Genomic DNA, 14,161 nt, shown 5'->3' with positions numbered 1-14,161 from the left:
TTTTGGGAGAACCACCATCTCACGAATTTGGTGGCCTGCACTCTGATGTCCCATCTTACAAGTAAGAGCAAGAGCCACTTGGCCCCGTGGACCTTCCCAAGTGTCCCCACATGTTCTGGGCAGACAGATAGGGTAGTGAAGAACGGTGTGCGCCTGCCGGATGCTTAAGCAGCCCCTTCCCGGTCTTGTAGGAATTCTAGACGGCTACAGGGATGTGGTGGGGCCTGGGGTTGTGTAAGGAGAAGTGTTGGTTGCGACACCAATTTTGATTAAAGCACTCCTGTAGAAACTGCAGTTGTCTTTAACGTGACAAACCTTAAAACTGCCTCCTCCCCATTTGTGGGTGGCAGGTTATCTCTGCCTATCCTTAAAGATAAAGAGTATTAAGAGCATACAAGATGTGAACAAACATCTTCAGGTATCAAAAACACAAATAAACACAAATGTGTCTGGGAAAATTTGGGAAACATCTCAAATCCAATCATTGATACCAGGACAGACACCAGGTGTTTAGGAAGGACAGTCTGGCCAGAGAAGGTCAAGGGCTTTTCCTGGGGAAGGCTATGTTTACGTTCACATTAATATGGTGGCCGTGAAGGTGACTGAGGGTGGAGAGGCTGATTTGCCTAGTGACCTGTCTCCTTGCTGGGGATGGGAACTCTTTCTCCCAGATTTTCCCGAGGCCGTAGGTGACTCTCCTGTGTGTGACTTCCTGGCCAGGACAATAGCCATGGCCCAGAATGGGAGGATGACCCAGCCCATATTGGGGGACCTTCAGCGCAGACACTCAGACTGCTTTTGCTCACCCCACTCGCGCCCACCTTCTCAATCTTTCCATCTCCTTCCATTTTCATACACAGCACCCCTTTTTCTTTTCCTAATAATTTTGAATATGAATAAAGATACAAAAACTCACATATACTGCTAAGCACATGTCACTCAGCTCTGTCATAGCTTATCATTGTGTCATTTCATTTTAAGAAATAAAATCTCATAGTCGTTGAGGCCCTTGACCTGTGAACATCTTCATCCATTCTCCTCAAGAGGTAACCACTATCGTGGAATAAGATTATAACCCCCATATCACACATTGGAGTTGTCTATGTGTATATTTATTAACACCATAGTATTGTACAGTTTTGAATGGCTTTAAACTTTATATACTGAATGTAACCCTTTTTAAGTTGGTTTTTTTTTTTTTTTTTTTTTTTTGCTTTCATGAGAAGCTTTTGAGCACTTCTGTTTATATGTGTTGATACTGATAGCTCTGGTTCATTCATTTTAACTGCTGCCTAGTATTCTATATCTCAGTTTACCCATTTTCTTATTGATGGGCATTTAAGTGCTTATAATTTGGTTTTCTTACAAATAATGGTGCAGCAAATATTCTCATAAAAGTCTCCTCGCACCCATGTGCCTGGATTTCTCTAGAGTGCATATCTGGAGGTCTGTGTGTCTCTGACTCGCTAAGATGTTGCCATATTGCTCTTCAAAGTGGGCTCTGCAAATAAGACTCCTCTAGCAGGACTTGGGGTTCCTGTTTTCACATATTCTCAAATATTATCAGGCTTTTAAATTTTTGCCAGTGGGATATATATATATAAAGGATATCCTGGTCATTTTCTCTTCCGGGTCCTCAGTGCTTCTAGAATGTTCGCCTACTGCTTGCATCCCAGGCACACACAGCAAGGATGGCTCAAGCATGGAGGATCTGGCTGGCTTCCCTTCTTCTGACCTCCAAGCATTGGGAGCATGCAGAGCTATTTTCAGGGACTCCTTCTCCATGTCCACTTTCCCCTCAGATCATCTCTCCCTGTGACAGGGCTTGGGGATGCCAGCATATATGCCACTGACCCAAATGTATAATATCCCCATACTGAATGTCCAAAACTACATACCAAATTTATTTAATGGCCAATAAGAAAATCAAGACCTAATATCCAACTCGATTTCTTCCTCAAACCTGACCCTTCGTCATGTCAGTCAAGGGCACTGTCATCTGTCTGATAATCAAGTAAAAAACTTGGGAGTTCTGTTGAGTCTTCTCTTCCTCCTACTCCTACATCAAGTCCAGCAATGTCTATCAATTTCCATGTTGAACAGTTCTTGGATATCCCCCCTTCTTTTGAATGCCTCTGCTACCACCTTGGTCCAAACCACTGGACCTTTCTTGCCTGTATCCAAACTGGTTGCCTCCAGACGGGTCCCTAGCCTCTGGGACTTTCTTTGTATGGAGAGATCTCCCCTTGATCTCATCCCTTGTCCTTCAGGGTTCCATCACTTCCTCCAAGATCCACCCTCACCAGCCCATCCTACCTAGAGTGGTGGCCACTTAGCTGCCCCCTACAGCATCACCCTGTTCTCTTTTCATCCTGGCACTTCTCAGGATGTGGTCTGTGCTCTACCAGAATATCATCTCTGTGAGAACTGTCCACTTTCATGCTTTTAGCACCTGCCATGAAGTGGGTGCCAATAAAGGTTTGTTGAATTACGGAATGAATAGATGGGGTCAAAGTTTAGAACAGCCTATAAGCTTCAATGAAGTTTCGGCCAGCGCTCGGGTGGGATAAATCTGCTGAGGAAAGATAACACTTTAGCTAGAATAGTGATTGTCAGAGTTTAGAGCCATGGGATCCCTTTGTCCTATTAATAATTATGGAGGGCCCCAAAGAGCTTGTGTTCATTTAGGTTATGTGTTGGGAATTAAAATGGAGACGTTTTTAAAAGATTTTATTTATTTATTTGACAGGGAGAGAGGTCACAAGTAGGCAGAGAGGCAGGCAGAGAGAGTGGGGGAAGCAGGCTCCCCGCTGAGTTGATCCTGGACTTGATCCCAGGATCCTGAGACCATGACTTAAGCTGAAGGCAGAAACTTAACCCACTGAGCCGCCTAGGCACCCCTAAAATGGAGAATTTTTAAAAAAAATACTTCTTTTGAAACTGTTGAATCTATTACATGATGACATAAATAATATGTAAAAAATAACTATAATTTTTAAAAATTAATGAGCAGTGACATACTATGATAACAGGGCTGGACACAGAGAGTGCCTAGTTAGCACCAGGAAGGATTCTGTTAGCTGAGGGGTTCAGTGGGCTCAAGAGTTTAGGCCAGCCTTCGGGGGCTGATGTAGGCTCTCCTCAGGTGTGTGGGTAGAGGATACAAGCACACATGAACCTTCTGCAAGAGGAGGGCACATCTCTCCCTCTCTTCCCTTTCCCCGAACAGTCTTCTTTATAAAAAAAATAAATAAATAAAAAGCAAAGAATAGGATGAGTAACTTAATGTCTAGAAATTGATTGCAAACTATATATGTCTTAGATATTCTTATTTCTGGGGCGCCTGGGTGGCTTAGTCAGTTAAGCATCTGCCTTCGGCTCAGGTCATGATCTCAGAGCCCTGGGATAGAGCCCTGCATCGGGCCCTCCGCTGGGCGGGGAGTTTGCTTCTCCCTCTCCCTCTGCGGTTCTCTCCCCACCCGCCCCTGCTTATGCTCTCTCTCTCTCAAATAACTAAAATCTTTACAAAACAAAAACAAAAACAAATAGGCTTATTTCTGTAGCCAGAGCCTGATTGTATAAATATTAATTCAGGGAATTCCTCTTGAGTTTTGACTTTGACAAAATGAATGTGGAAGCCTGGTTTTTACCAGGATTTGTTTATTCCTCTTTGTATTCATGTTGAGAAACCAAACTGGGTGTCATATCCTTTTTCTTAGGGCAGTACCGAAACCCAAGTTCTTCCTCCTTTTTTTTTTTTTTTAAAGAAAAAGCTGCTCCCACCCTCTTTATTTTCTTTCCTCTGGGCAGAGGAAATTCACACAGCCGGGATTTAAAAAAAAAAGGTGGTCTTCTCTGTGCTCCTATGGAAGCGGCTGAAGCTCCCGGTCTCTAGGCACGCCTCTTCCACTGCCTGACGTCACACTATTTTGTCTTTGAATAGCTCATTGACACAATCGTCTCGGAGATCGGAGAACTGAAACAGGAGATGGTGCAGACAGATGTCAGCCTGAAGAATGGACTGGAACCCAACAAAGCCCACAGGTGACAGAGACGATCAGGTGCCGGGCGTCAGATGGGGGCTAAGTGGACCCTAGCAGCTATGAGGACTGCCGTCTCCGTGGCTTCTCAGAAGTTTGGGAACTGGGAGTGTGGTAGCCTGTCCTGTTGAAGCTCTCTGTAGGAGGTGGGAGTGGCCCAGGAACCAGTTGTCTGTTTTAATCACTTTGAAGGCACTTGAACTTTACACACTCTCAATGCCTCCTGGCACCAGAACCCGGAAACCTAAAGTTCTGTCTGTCGTATCCACCTACTCACAGTGTTGGAAACAATAACGCAGCAGGATCCTCCGCGTGCAGAATAGAATTCAGTGTAGCCCGTGTCAGTCTCCAGAAGGCTTAAAGGGGCGTCCTAAGGAGGATGGACTCATTTTGCGTTCTCAGGTCAGAAAAATACCCAGTTCTTAATCATAGCCATGAGTCGAAGATATGAGCCAGTGTGTTAGAGTTGGGATGTGGTTGTAAATAACTAAGAAACATGGGGGGGGGCAACATGCGATGCTTGTTAAGCTCGATGTGTTGTGTTCATGTCGCACCCGAGCTGAGTAAATTGTAAGGGACTGGTCTTTATTGGGGAAATGGGCGTGCAGAGGTCAGGGTGGGTGGGAGTGGTAGGTTGGAGAAGGTCACTCCAACCGCATCTTAGCTCCTGGATACTGCAATTCATTGCTAGCAAAGGCAACAGAATATAGTCATTACAAGAAAGATGCAGACACCGGGTGCCTGCGAGCCCAGGGTCATTGTTAACTTTCCCCTCTTTTCCCAGGAAATAGGTCGAGGGAGCCTGATGCAGTGTGAAGGTGAGCTTCACAGAGTGGCTTTTGCTCACGAGTCAGGAGACAGGCAGGAATCCTGCAAGGGCAGGGGAACCAGGTGGTGCTGGTTGCCCAGGCAAGTTTCAAACCAGCCCAACTTGTTCCCTGCCCTAGACTGCAGGGAGAGCCGGCAATTGCAAGGAGGTACTTTGCAACTGGAAGGCCGTGGCTTAACTTTCCTGTGCTTCTGGAGGAACCGTATTCCCCCTTAGCTGTGGAAATGCCACATGCCCTCCATTTCCTTCCCTTCTCTACAGGAAAAAAAAAAAAAAAAAAAACCAGGGGGTAGACCAGATGGTCCCCACGCTTCTTTCTGCAGCACCCAGGCATTCTGTCTGATTTCCCTGGACCTCAGTGGCTGACTTTTTTTCTCCATCAACTGAACAAACGTGCAGTGATTTTTGATTAAAGACTCACCACCTCACACTCAGAATAGTGCCAAACTCAGTGGAAGTGGACCTTTAGTCAGGGGCTTTCCCTTTCCCCTTTGCATTGTTGAGCTTGAAGTGGGAGTCCAAGTTGGTGGCAAAGGGCAAAGAAGAGAGCTTCAGTGGCTGATTTCTCCTCCATCCAAGGAACATAGCACTGCAGATAGTCCCCAAACTCTGCAGGTGATGGACACCAGTGGCAGTATCCCCCCTCACCCCCATCCCATGTGCAAGGCCCAGGGATGCTAGGTTTGCTAGAAGACTTGATGTTGTGTCAGCACATCACGATCTCGATGTCTGACTGCTGTAAGTACCAGGCTGGGAGAGCTGTGCTGCCATCTTGTCATTAACATCACTATCTTTTTATTTTCAAATAAGAATGACCGTGAGCATTCCATAATAGCAATGTTTTTCCGATTAATGTCACTTACTCTTAAATGCTATGTTGGTTAGCAATGAATTCATGAGATTTCAGATGCATTTTACTTGCTGCTTTTTTCAGTGGGGAAGAAAGAGAAAAGGCAAGATGGTCTTTTTTGAACAATGTGTACGGTGTTTACCATGTTCTGGCCACTGTTCTAAGTGCGTCACGGCTGCCAGCTCATTGACTCTCCTAACTACCCTCAGAGCGGAACCTCCAGGGGGGCCCTCATTCTACTGATGTGGGACTTTTCTAGCTAATGAGGCTATGGGCTTCTGTGCTGGGGTCTCTCACCGATTTTGCCGAAGCTAGGAGTGGTGACTTCGCTATTAATTCCTCTGTTTTGCCTGGCGATGTCTAGGTGGTCAGATATTGGAGAGGTAAGATAGAGAGGACCTTCTGTTGTTCCCAAAATGAAAGCAGAACAGAGCTCTGGCCACAGGGAAACAGCAGGCAGCCTGGCACAGAGCAGTCCAAATGACAGACGGAAGGAAAGGAAAGGGGGTGGTGAGAGCAGGGGAGCCACCACAAGTGAAACCCCTGCAGAGAGAAGGGGGATTCCCCCCTCCACCCCGGGACCTTGGCTGGGCATGTTCTGGTTGCTGCACAGATGCAGGGACATCGCCTTCCTTTGTGGCATCCTCGGCAAGTGTGAGCTGTGGTAACAGCCTCATCTACCCCAGCCCCAGTCACCACAATGTATCTTTGTCCCTTCATTTGTTGAACACTGGGCTGAGTGCCACACCGGTGCCCTAGGTTAGGAAGGCTGTTCCAATACCTGCACTGGCTTTTGCTTGCTCCTTTGTGGTTAATATTGAGATAGTCTTTAACCGTTTCATGACTCATGGACCCCTTTCTCAGATTAAGCTGTTAAATGCATAAAATAAAATATGCAGGAGGACATAGGGAAAATAATTCTATGGCAGTAGAATGATCAGAATTCTTAAAATGCATGTTTTCATAGCATGGGTACTTCTTTATTAACACATTAAATAACAAGGTCTAGGAACTACTGTCATCTGGAAGCAAAGATAGCCAGAAATAGTACTTCCTCACCAACAATGAAAATGTTTGGGGGTTCTGCTGGTGACAGAGTCTCAGCTACTGTGCAGACGACTGGGATTTGTTGCCTGCATTCAAAAATGGGAGGAAGTTAATTTCAAAACCAGGCTAGTGGAAAAAAGGATGGTACTTTTCTATCCAGTGGTTAGTTCTGACCTCCTGATATGTCAGTGTCTTCCAACACAGTTGATCTACCTTCCCTTCCAGGTACCCTCGATTGGCTTGGCTTTGGGAACACCAAACTCCCTGGTTTCCTCTCTCCTTACTTGCTGCTGCTTGTAGTCTCCAGCTTGTTCCTCCTCACCTCCCTCACCTCCTAACCCCGGAGCACCGAGAGCTCAAGCCTACAGCCTCTCTTCTCCCCAAGGCCTCTTCTCTCTCCTACTAACCTTGAGCAAGATACTAAAAAGCCTCCGTACCTCCGTGTGCATATCAGTGAAATGAGGGTAATAATAGAGCTTGACTTGAGGGTGGCAAGAAAGATTAAGTGAGTTAATAGCTGTAAAGAACTTCGCACAATGCTGGCAGAGAGTACATACCATATGTTTATAAAAGAGAACTTGGTAATTTCATAGTTAATCCCTTCCAGTCTTGTGGCTTTGATACCCTGTGTATATTGGTGATTCCCGAATTAGATCCCTAGGTGGGTTGTTTGCATCTAGCTGTCTGTTCAGCCTGACCTCTGGTATCTCAAACTTAACAAAGACCAAGACTGAGTCCTTGACTTCCTTCCACAACCGTGCTTCCTCCTTGGTCTTCTCCATCCCAGTGACCATGGCTGCAGGTGCTTGGGCCTCACAGCCATCCTCTTGCCTCTCCATCTGTGCTCCATCCATCTCCAGACCCTGGCAGTTCTACCTGCTAAGATTCCCCCATTAGCACCACTGCAGGAGACACCTGCCCAGGCCTCTGCTTTCACCCATCCTGCCTTCCCAGGGTTGTTATTTAAGCAGCGTAGAGAAGGATCTGACTTTCCTTAACCCAAATCCAAGTCATGTCACTTTTGTTCAGAGCCCTTCAGTATTTTTCATTCATTAAAACCAAAATCATCACCATGACTCTTGAGACGCTCCAGGCTCTGACTCCTCCCATCCCACACCCTCCTTTCTTACATCCTCTTCCTTCTCTGTCCCTGGGCTCCAGCCCCACTGGCTCCTTCCCCGGAAGGCAAAGACCCCTTGGTTTTGGCACTTACTGTTCCCTCTGCCTAGAAGGCCCTTCCTCCAGGAAGCATTCATCTTGGGACCCTCTTTACTTCTGTCACCTTAGCTGACTTGATTTTTCCTCATAAAACTTGTACAGATTGACATACATGGTCACTTGCTTAAATTGTGCATTTTCTGCCTCTCAGCCTTGGAGGGAAGCACATTGGGAGTGTGGGTTTGGCCTTAGAATAGTGTCTGGCGTCTAGCATACACTCAGTAAGTATTTGGATGGATGGATGAATGATGCCAGCCCTTTGGAGATTCTAAAGTTATTAAAGCATCAGAAACCTCTTGCAGAAACAAGACATTACCCTGTAAAGCAGTTAGCTGGTGCATTAAAAAAAAAAAAAAAAATCAGAAGTTGAAAATGTGCAATGGGCCTTACGCTGGCTCCCTAGCAAAGAAGAGGCCCAGGGCACCTTCCTGTTATGTGCCAGCCACGCTTCCTCCATCACTTCCGGGTTCTAGCCTGTTGTAAACATCTGCCAATAGAGGAGCATCTGATTAAATCAATTCCATGCCCTCTGCTAACATTTTACCAAAAAAAGGCTAGGAATCCAGGAGAGGAATCAAGGATTTCTTGTTCCTGCTATTTCTTATTTCCTCCTTCTCTCCACTTCATTGCCCCCCAAGAGTAGAGTGTGAAGAAATAAAGGCTTTGTGCTTTTCCTCTCCCTCCCCCATGATTTCGCAGTCTGCTTGTAGTTGGGGCCAGCATAGTAGGCCTGCTGTAGGCAGTGCTCCACCCCCATGGGCCATCTGGACCCATCACCTCTAGGCTAAGACAAGTCTCTGAAGTTCCCTTTGTCCTCAGGTAGAATGGAGGGATTGAGCAACAGGCAACTTCATGAGATGAGGCTCAGGCTGGCTTTGCAGGCTGCGGGGGCGGGAGTGGGGGTGGTTGGCGGGGCCAGGTCATCAAATTGTTACCTTTGTTTGCCCTCGTCCTCACTTCCCTCACTCCTCTTGTCACCTTGCTGGTGCACTCCAGCCTGAATAGATCACTGAGGGGGATGCCCAGGGTTTTGAAACTCTACCCTCAACCTGCCCTCCCCCCACCCTGGAATCAGACATGCAGAACTCAAAAATACCTTGGCCAGCTCTGCCCACTCCTATAGTGTAGCAGTTGGTCATCACCACTGGAAGGGTCTGTGCACCCCAGGAAGTTCTCAGCTTCCCAGCAGCTATGCATTGATACCCATACCCCAAGAATCTCAGATTGCTGGTCCCTGGTACCACCCTTCACTTTTCCCACTTGCCTGATGTTAGAACACATGGTCAGAAGAGAAGATCAGTGGCTTACAGTTTGGGGAAGAGATGTCCAGTGTTCTATTCCAGTAGGTCTCCTGAAGTACCATGGTGACTGTAGTAGTTGCTCTATGTCCTTCTGGAGCAACCCATCCTCACTTTGTGCTGCTTTATTCAAAAAAACAAAAGCAAAAACAAAACTTTCCACTGAAGTAAAACATGATTAAGAAAAGCACACCAATAAACATGTAGCTAGATGAATTCTCAGTGGTAAACATACCACATAGCGGCTCCCAGATCAAGAAACAGAACATTCTCAGCAACCCCCCACGTGCTGTGCACCCTGAGAGGAAACACGCTCCTCACTTCTATTGCCATAGATTTGTTTCGCCTGTTTTGAGCTTCATATCTCTGGAATCATACAGCATGTGCTCTTTTAACTCTTGACTTCTTTTGTTTGACGTCTTGTGTGCTATTCCATTGTGCGAACCCGACACAATTAGTTTATCCATTCTACTATTAATGGATATTTGAATTGTTTCCACGTTGGGGCTATTTCGAGTATTACTGCTACATACATTCTTGTGCATGATTTTTGGTGACACACCTCACTTAGGAATATAGGAGTGGGCTTGTTGGGTTGTTGGATGATTAAATATTCAATGTCAGTAAATGGTGCTCAAGAATTTTCCAGTTGGTAGAGTCATTCACACTTCCACCACCACCAGAACATGGGAGCTCCAAATGTTTTGTTCTCCTGGTCTACACTTGGAATTGGCTGCTTTTTCATTTTAGTTATCTGGATGGGTGTGTGGATTTAGAGCTTCTGGAAACATGATGGGTGAAGACAGGTAAGCGTACCTGTATGTTGTGACTCAAGGACTGATCTCAGCTGTGGGAGTCAGGAATGGGAACTCCTTAGTTTTAACAGAACATCATTTTATAATTCTTGCATGTTTAAGTTCAAGGCTAAAGTCATGAGGCATGTTTACAGCCAGTTCATTGGGTGATATTTATGGAAAGCATGAAGTTATGGAAAGGAATATTTGGGAGGAGATAAAAAGAGAAGACAATCTAGAAATTATGAGTGTAAATACATATTTATTTTTATTGTTTATATTTCTGCTTATGAATCTTAGATCATAAACTGGAAACAGAAAAAAAAAACACCAATGAAATACTTTCCATGTCTTGGATTCTTTTGTTCTATGGTTTACTTTGTTCAATACTTACATGCTGAAGTATTCAGCATCTCATGAATTAATTTGACCAGGCCATTAGCCACATCATAACTAAGAAATATATGTGCATGAAACCAGTAGAGCTGTAGTGAGAGTTCTAATTCTTCCCTGAAACTCAGGATACATGTGCATCTAATGCTGCTTCCCATGTTTAAAAAAATACATGTTCTTTTCTTTTAAATACATGTTCTCAACTGCAGTGACTTCAGACACAGAATTTAATGTCACTCCCTATTATTCTTTTCCATCTTTCCTCTTGAAAAGTCAGATACAAAGCGATCATTCTTGGTTACTCTATACCTGCTTTTTTAAAGATTTTTCCAGACTGTATTTATGAGATCATCGGGAAGCAAGGTTAAGTCATCATATGCAGAAATCAGTTTGCATTTTGTCTTCTCACAATGTCTGTGTTGTGGATACTCAGCTAGCAAAGCAAATATTTCCTCTTTTGCCATGTCTGCAAAGCTGCATGTGCCACAGGCCATTGGATCAGGTGCCAGGAGCCCATCCTTACGTCCCACAGCATCTGAGAGTGGGCCGCTGTCCTAGAACAAGTGGCATCTGTCACAGAGGCTGGTTTTCCTCCTTTCCCAGGAGCTCGTGTCTGTTTTAGCAGAACCTGGGAAGCTCACAGTAATCACTGGCCACAGAGTACTAGGTATATCTTGCAGCATCTTAGACCTCTTGAAATGGGTGTTTGGTATTATCAAAATGTAGTTTCTTTGGCCCACCTGGCTGGTTCAGTCAGATGAGCGTGTGACTCTTGATCTCGGGTTCATGAACTTGAGCCCCGTGTTGGGGGTAGAGATTATTTGACTTTTCCTATCATGTCCATTGAGGATATTCTTTTATGACTAGTTTCATTCATCCCCAACCCCCCCCCCCCAAACTATTTCTTTTCTTTTCTTTTCAAGATTTATTTATTTATTTATTTATTTGGATTTTAAAATTTATTTATTTACAGCGAGAGAGAGAGAGAGAACATAAGCAGGGGGATTGGGAGAGGGAGAAGCAGGCTTCCCACTGAGCAAGGAGCCTGATGCTCAATCCCAGGACCCTGGGATCATGACCTGAGCCGAAGGCAGACACTTAACAACTGAGCCACCTAGGTGCCCCCGCAAACTGTTTCTTGATTGGAAGTTGCTGCTGGTGTTTGGGAAATAGTTTCAAAGAATTCTATGAGGATTGAACCAACTCTTTGCTTATACTGTTACCAATGTAGCAACAATTAAGTTCAACTTAAAGAAAATATGTATTAAGTAGGTGCTGTTTGTTTAGATACCTGGACAGTGGAGCCTGCAGGGAGGAAGTATTGTAAAGAAGTATAATAGAATGCAATGGATGTAATAGTGGAGTATACTAGACGTTCTGGAGCCTGATGGACGAAGCAGGTAATTCCAGGTAAGAGGTGGTTTTAGGAAAGATGAGCCCCCCCATTAATCTTAGGTAAAGAATGAGGTAAGCCTCCAGATCAAAAATGCCCAAACACCTTTTTAGTCTGTTTTGATTGGTGATATCTATTATATTGGGGGAAGGTTTTTAAAAAGAACATTTATGATTTTTTTAAAGATTTTGTTTATTTATTTGACAGACAGAGATCACAAGCAGGTAGAGAGGCTGGCAGAGAGAGAGGAGGAAGCAGGCTCCCTGTTGAGCAGAGAGCCCGATGTGGAGCTCGATCCCAGAACCCTGGGATCATGACCTGAGCCGAAGGCAGAGGCTTTGGCCCACTGAGCCACCCAGGCGCCCCTGTGCATTTATTTTTTATTATGTTATGTTTGTCACTGTAGAGTACTTCATTAGTTTTTCATGTAGTATTCCAGGATTCATTGTTCCTGTGCATTTAGATGGCAGATCATGCATGATTTTCACAGATTTAACATCCTGAAAATGTAGTGTGTCCTAGGAATTGATCCCATTTTTGTCGAAGGATATCACCTTCCAGTTTCGTGGCTGGCTTCAGTGTCCACAGTACTCTTGGGCACACAATTTTTTTTTTTTAAGATTTTATTTAATTATTTGACAGAGAGAGATCACAAGCAGGCAGAGAGGCAGGCAGAGAGAGATGAAGGGAAGCAGGCCCCCCGCTGAGCAGAGAGTTGGGCACACAATTTTAATGATGGCCTACTCTCACTTAGAAACCCTTTACCCCTTACAGAACTTACCTTGCTATTACATTGGTAGTTGGTTCTGCCGTGAAATATTTGCTTGATTAGAAGACAGTGATTTAGCCCAGCTGCCAAATAACACTAGTGTTAACCAAAAGCACGTAAACACTAAGAACTGCAAATCCATGAAGTGCTTGCCCTTTCTGCGAAGCCTCGTGCATGCCACTGCTGAGGGTCAAAGGTCGGTGGGCCAAGACTTCCAGCCTGCCTGGCTCCTTCTCCTATTTTCAGCTCCAAGGGCAGCCAGGACAACGTGTTCTTTGTTTCTATTTCTTAGTTTTACCGGAACCCATGAAGTCCCCTGCCAACGTTGGCTCCATATCTATCCTTTTCATCTCTAACTGGAGATTCAATGACAGGAAGTTCATAAGCCATACAAGTTACCAGCTCTTTCTCCGCTCTGAAAACGGCACTGCACTTCAGGCAGTACTTCCTCCTGCCTGAAGGCAGACAGGCAGTTTTGGTCCCTTTTCTGCATTATTCTCTCCTCCTAGCCCTCCGCAGATAGGGCGGAAAAATCACCAAAGGCCCTGAACATTTTTCACAAAAATCCTCTGTGATGTGCTTTTAGCAATCGTTTTGAGGAAGCTGAGCCCTTGTCCCTCAGAGAGCAGCAGAGAGAGTTGAGGACGGAATAAAACTCAGAACCCAAAATATATTAGTCTTTTTCCTTTTGGAGTTTTAAAGGAAGAGAAAAGACCTCGAGAAATTAAAACATCAACTTGTATGCTGTAGGAGACCTCCCGAGTCAGAGAGTTGGACCCTGTTCTGCCAGTTTCTAGCATTTTGACCTTGAGTAGGGAGCTGAGCTACAGTCTCTAATACCCATTGGATTCAGATAAATACACAGTGATCCTTAACAGGGATAGCCTCCCCTCCCCTTACTTTTCCCATCTTGAGTGTTGGGTAAAAGTTCCTCAGATCACCTGGCAATTTTTCTATGAACCAAGAAATTAACCAGGGCCCCATGTATGACCAGAATGAAATTGAGCCTCCCTTCCTCTCCAGACTTAAATATTTCAGAGTAGGGGCTGAATTCAGCTTCCCAAATTCTAAAGAAGTGTTTTCATGATTGAAAGTAAGATAACACTGGACATCGACTAGTAGGTATTTTTTTAAAAGATTTTATTTATTTGAGAGAGACAAAGAAAACAAGCAGGAAGAGAGGCAGAGGGAGAGACAGAGGGAGAACCAGGCTCTCCACTGAGTAGGGAGCCTGATGCAGGACTCGATCCTAGGACCCTGAGATCATGACCTGAGCTGAAGGCAGATGTTTAACCAACTGAGTTACCCAGGTGCCCACTAGTAGGCATTATTGAAGTGGCAGGTTTCCTGGGAATTTTTCATTGGCTCTCTGTGCATATATGTGTATGAAACAGAAATTGGAATTGGTCCTTGTACAGCAACTTTTATCAGATGGATCTCTTCCGTGTGAGCAGTTGTTTTCTTACCTTTACACATAAGGGGCCTCTTCTACTCCTATTTTTTCAGAAACCATTGATGGCAGACCCCTCA

The 14,161-nt window shown here is 45.0% G+C and overlaps 1 protein-coding gene across 12 annotated transcripts in view; it reads left to right on the top strand.

The window, feature by feature from the left end:
- The window catches only part of RIN2 (Ras and Rab interactor 2), a 221,917-nt gene that overhangs the window by 153,252 nt on the left and 54,504 nt on the right, over positions 1 to 14,161 (top strand). For 7 of the 12 annotated variants that reach the window (XM_059406455.1, XM_059406456.1, XM_059406454.1 and 4 more), the window contains one exon: positions 3,944 to 4,044. The exons of 1 other annotated variant lie outside the window; for it this stretch is intronic. In XM_059406455.1, coding sequence (XP_059262438.1) covers positions 3,944 to 4,044 — 101 coding nt within the window. Of the gene's footprint in view, positions 1 to 3,943; positions 4,045 to 4,344; positions 4,443 to 11,782; positions 11,880 to 14,161 lie in introns of those variants that run through there. 4 more of the 12 variants (XM_059406463.1, XM_059406465.1, XM_059406464.1 and 1 more) reach the window with 4 other exon arrangements.

This window comes from Mustela nigripes, chromosome 7, assembly GCF_022355385.1.
Source record: "Mustela nigripes isolate SB6536 chromosome 7, MUSNIG.SB6536, whole genome shotgun sequence".
Lineage (NCBI taxonomy): Eukaryota > Metazoa > Chordata > Mammalia > Carnivora > Mustelidae > Mustela > Mustela nigripes.
Note: the sequence above shows the minus strand (reverse complement) of the source record. Positions and strands in the feature narration are given on the sequence as shown.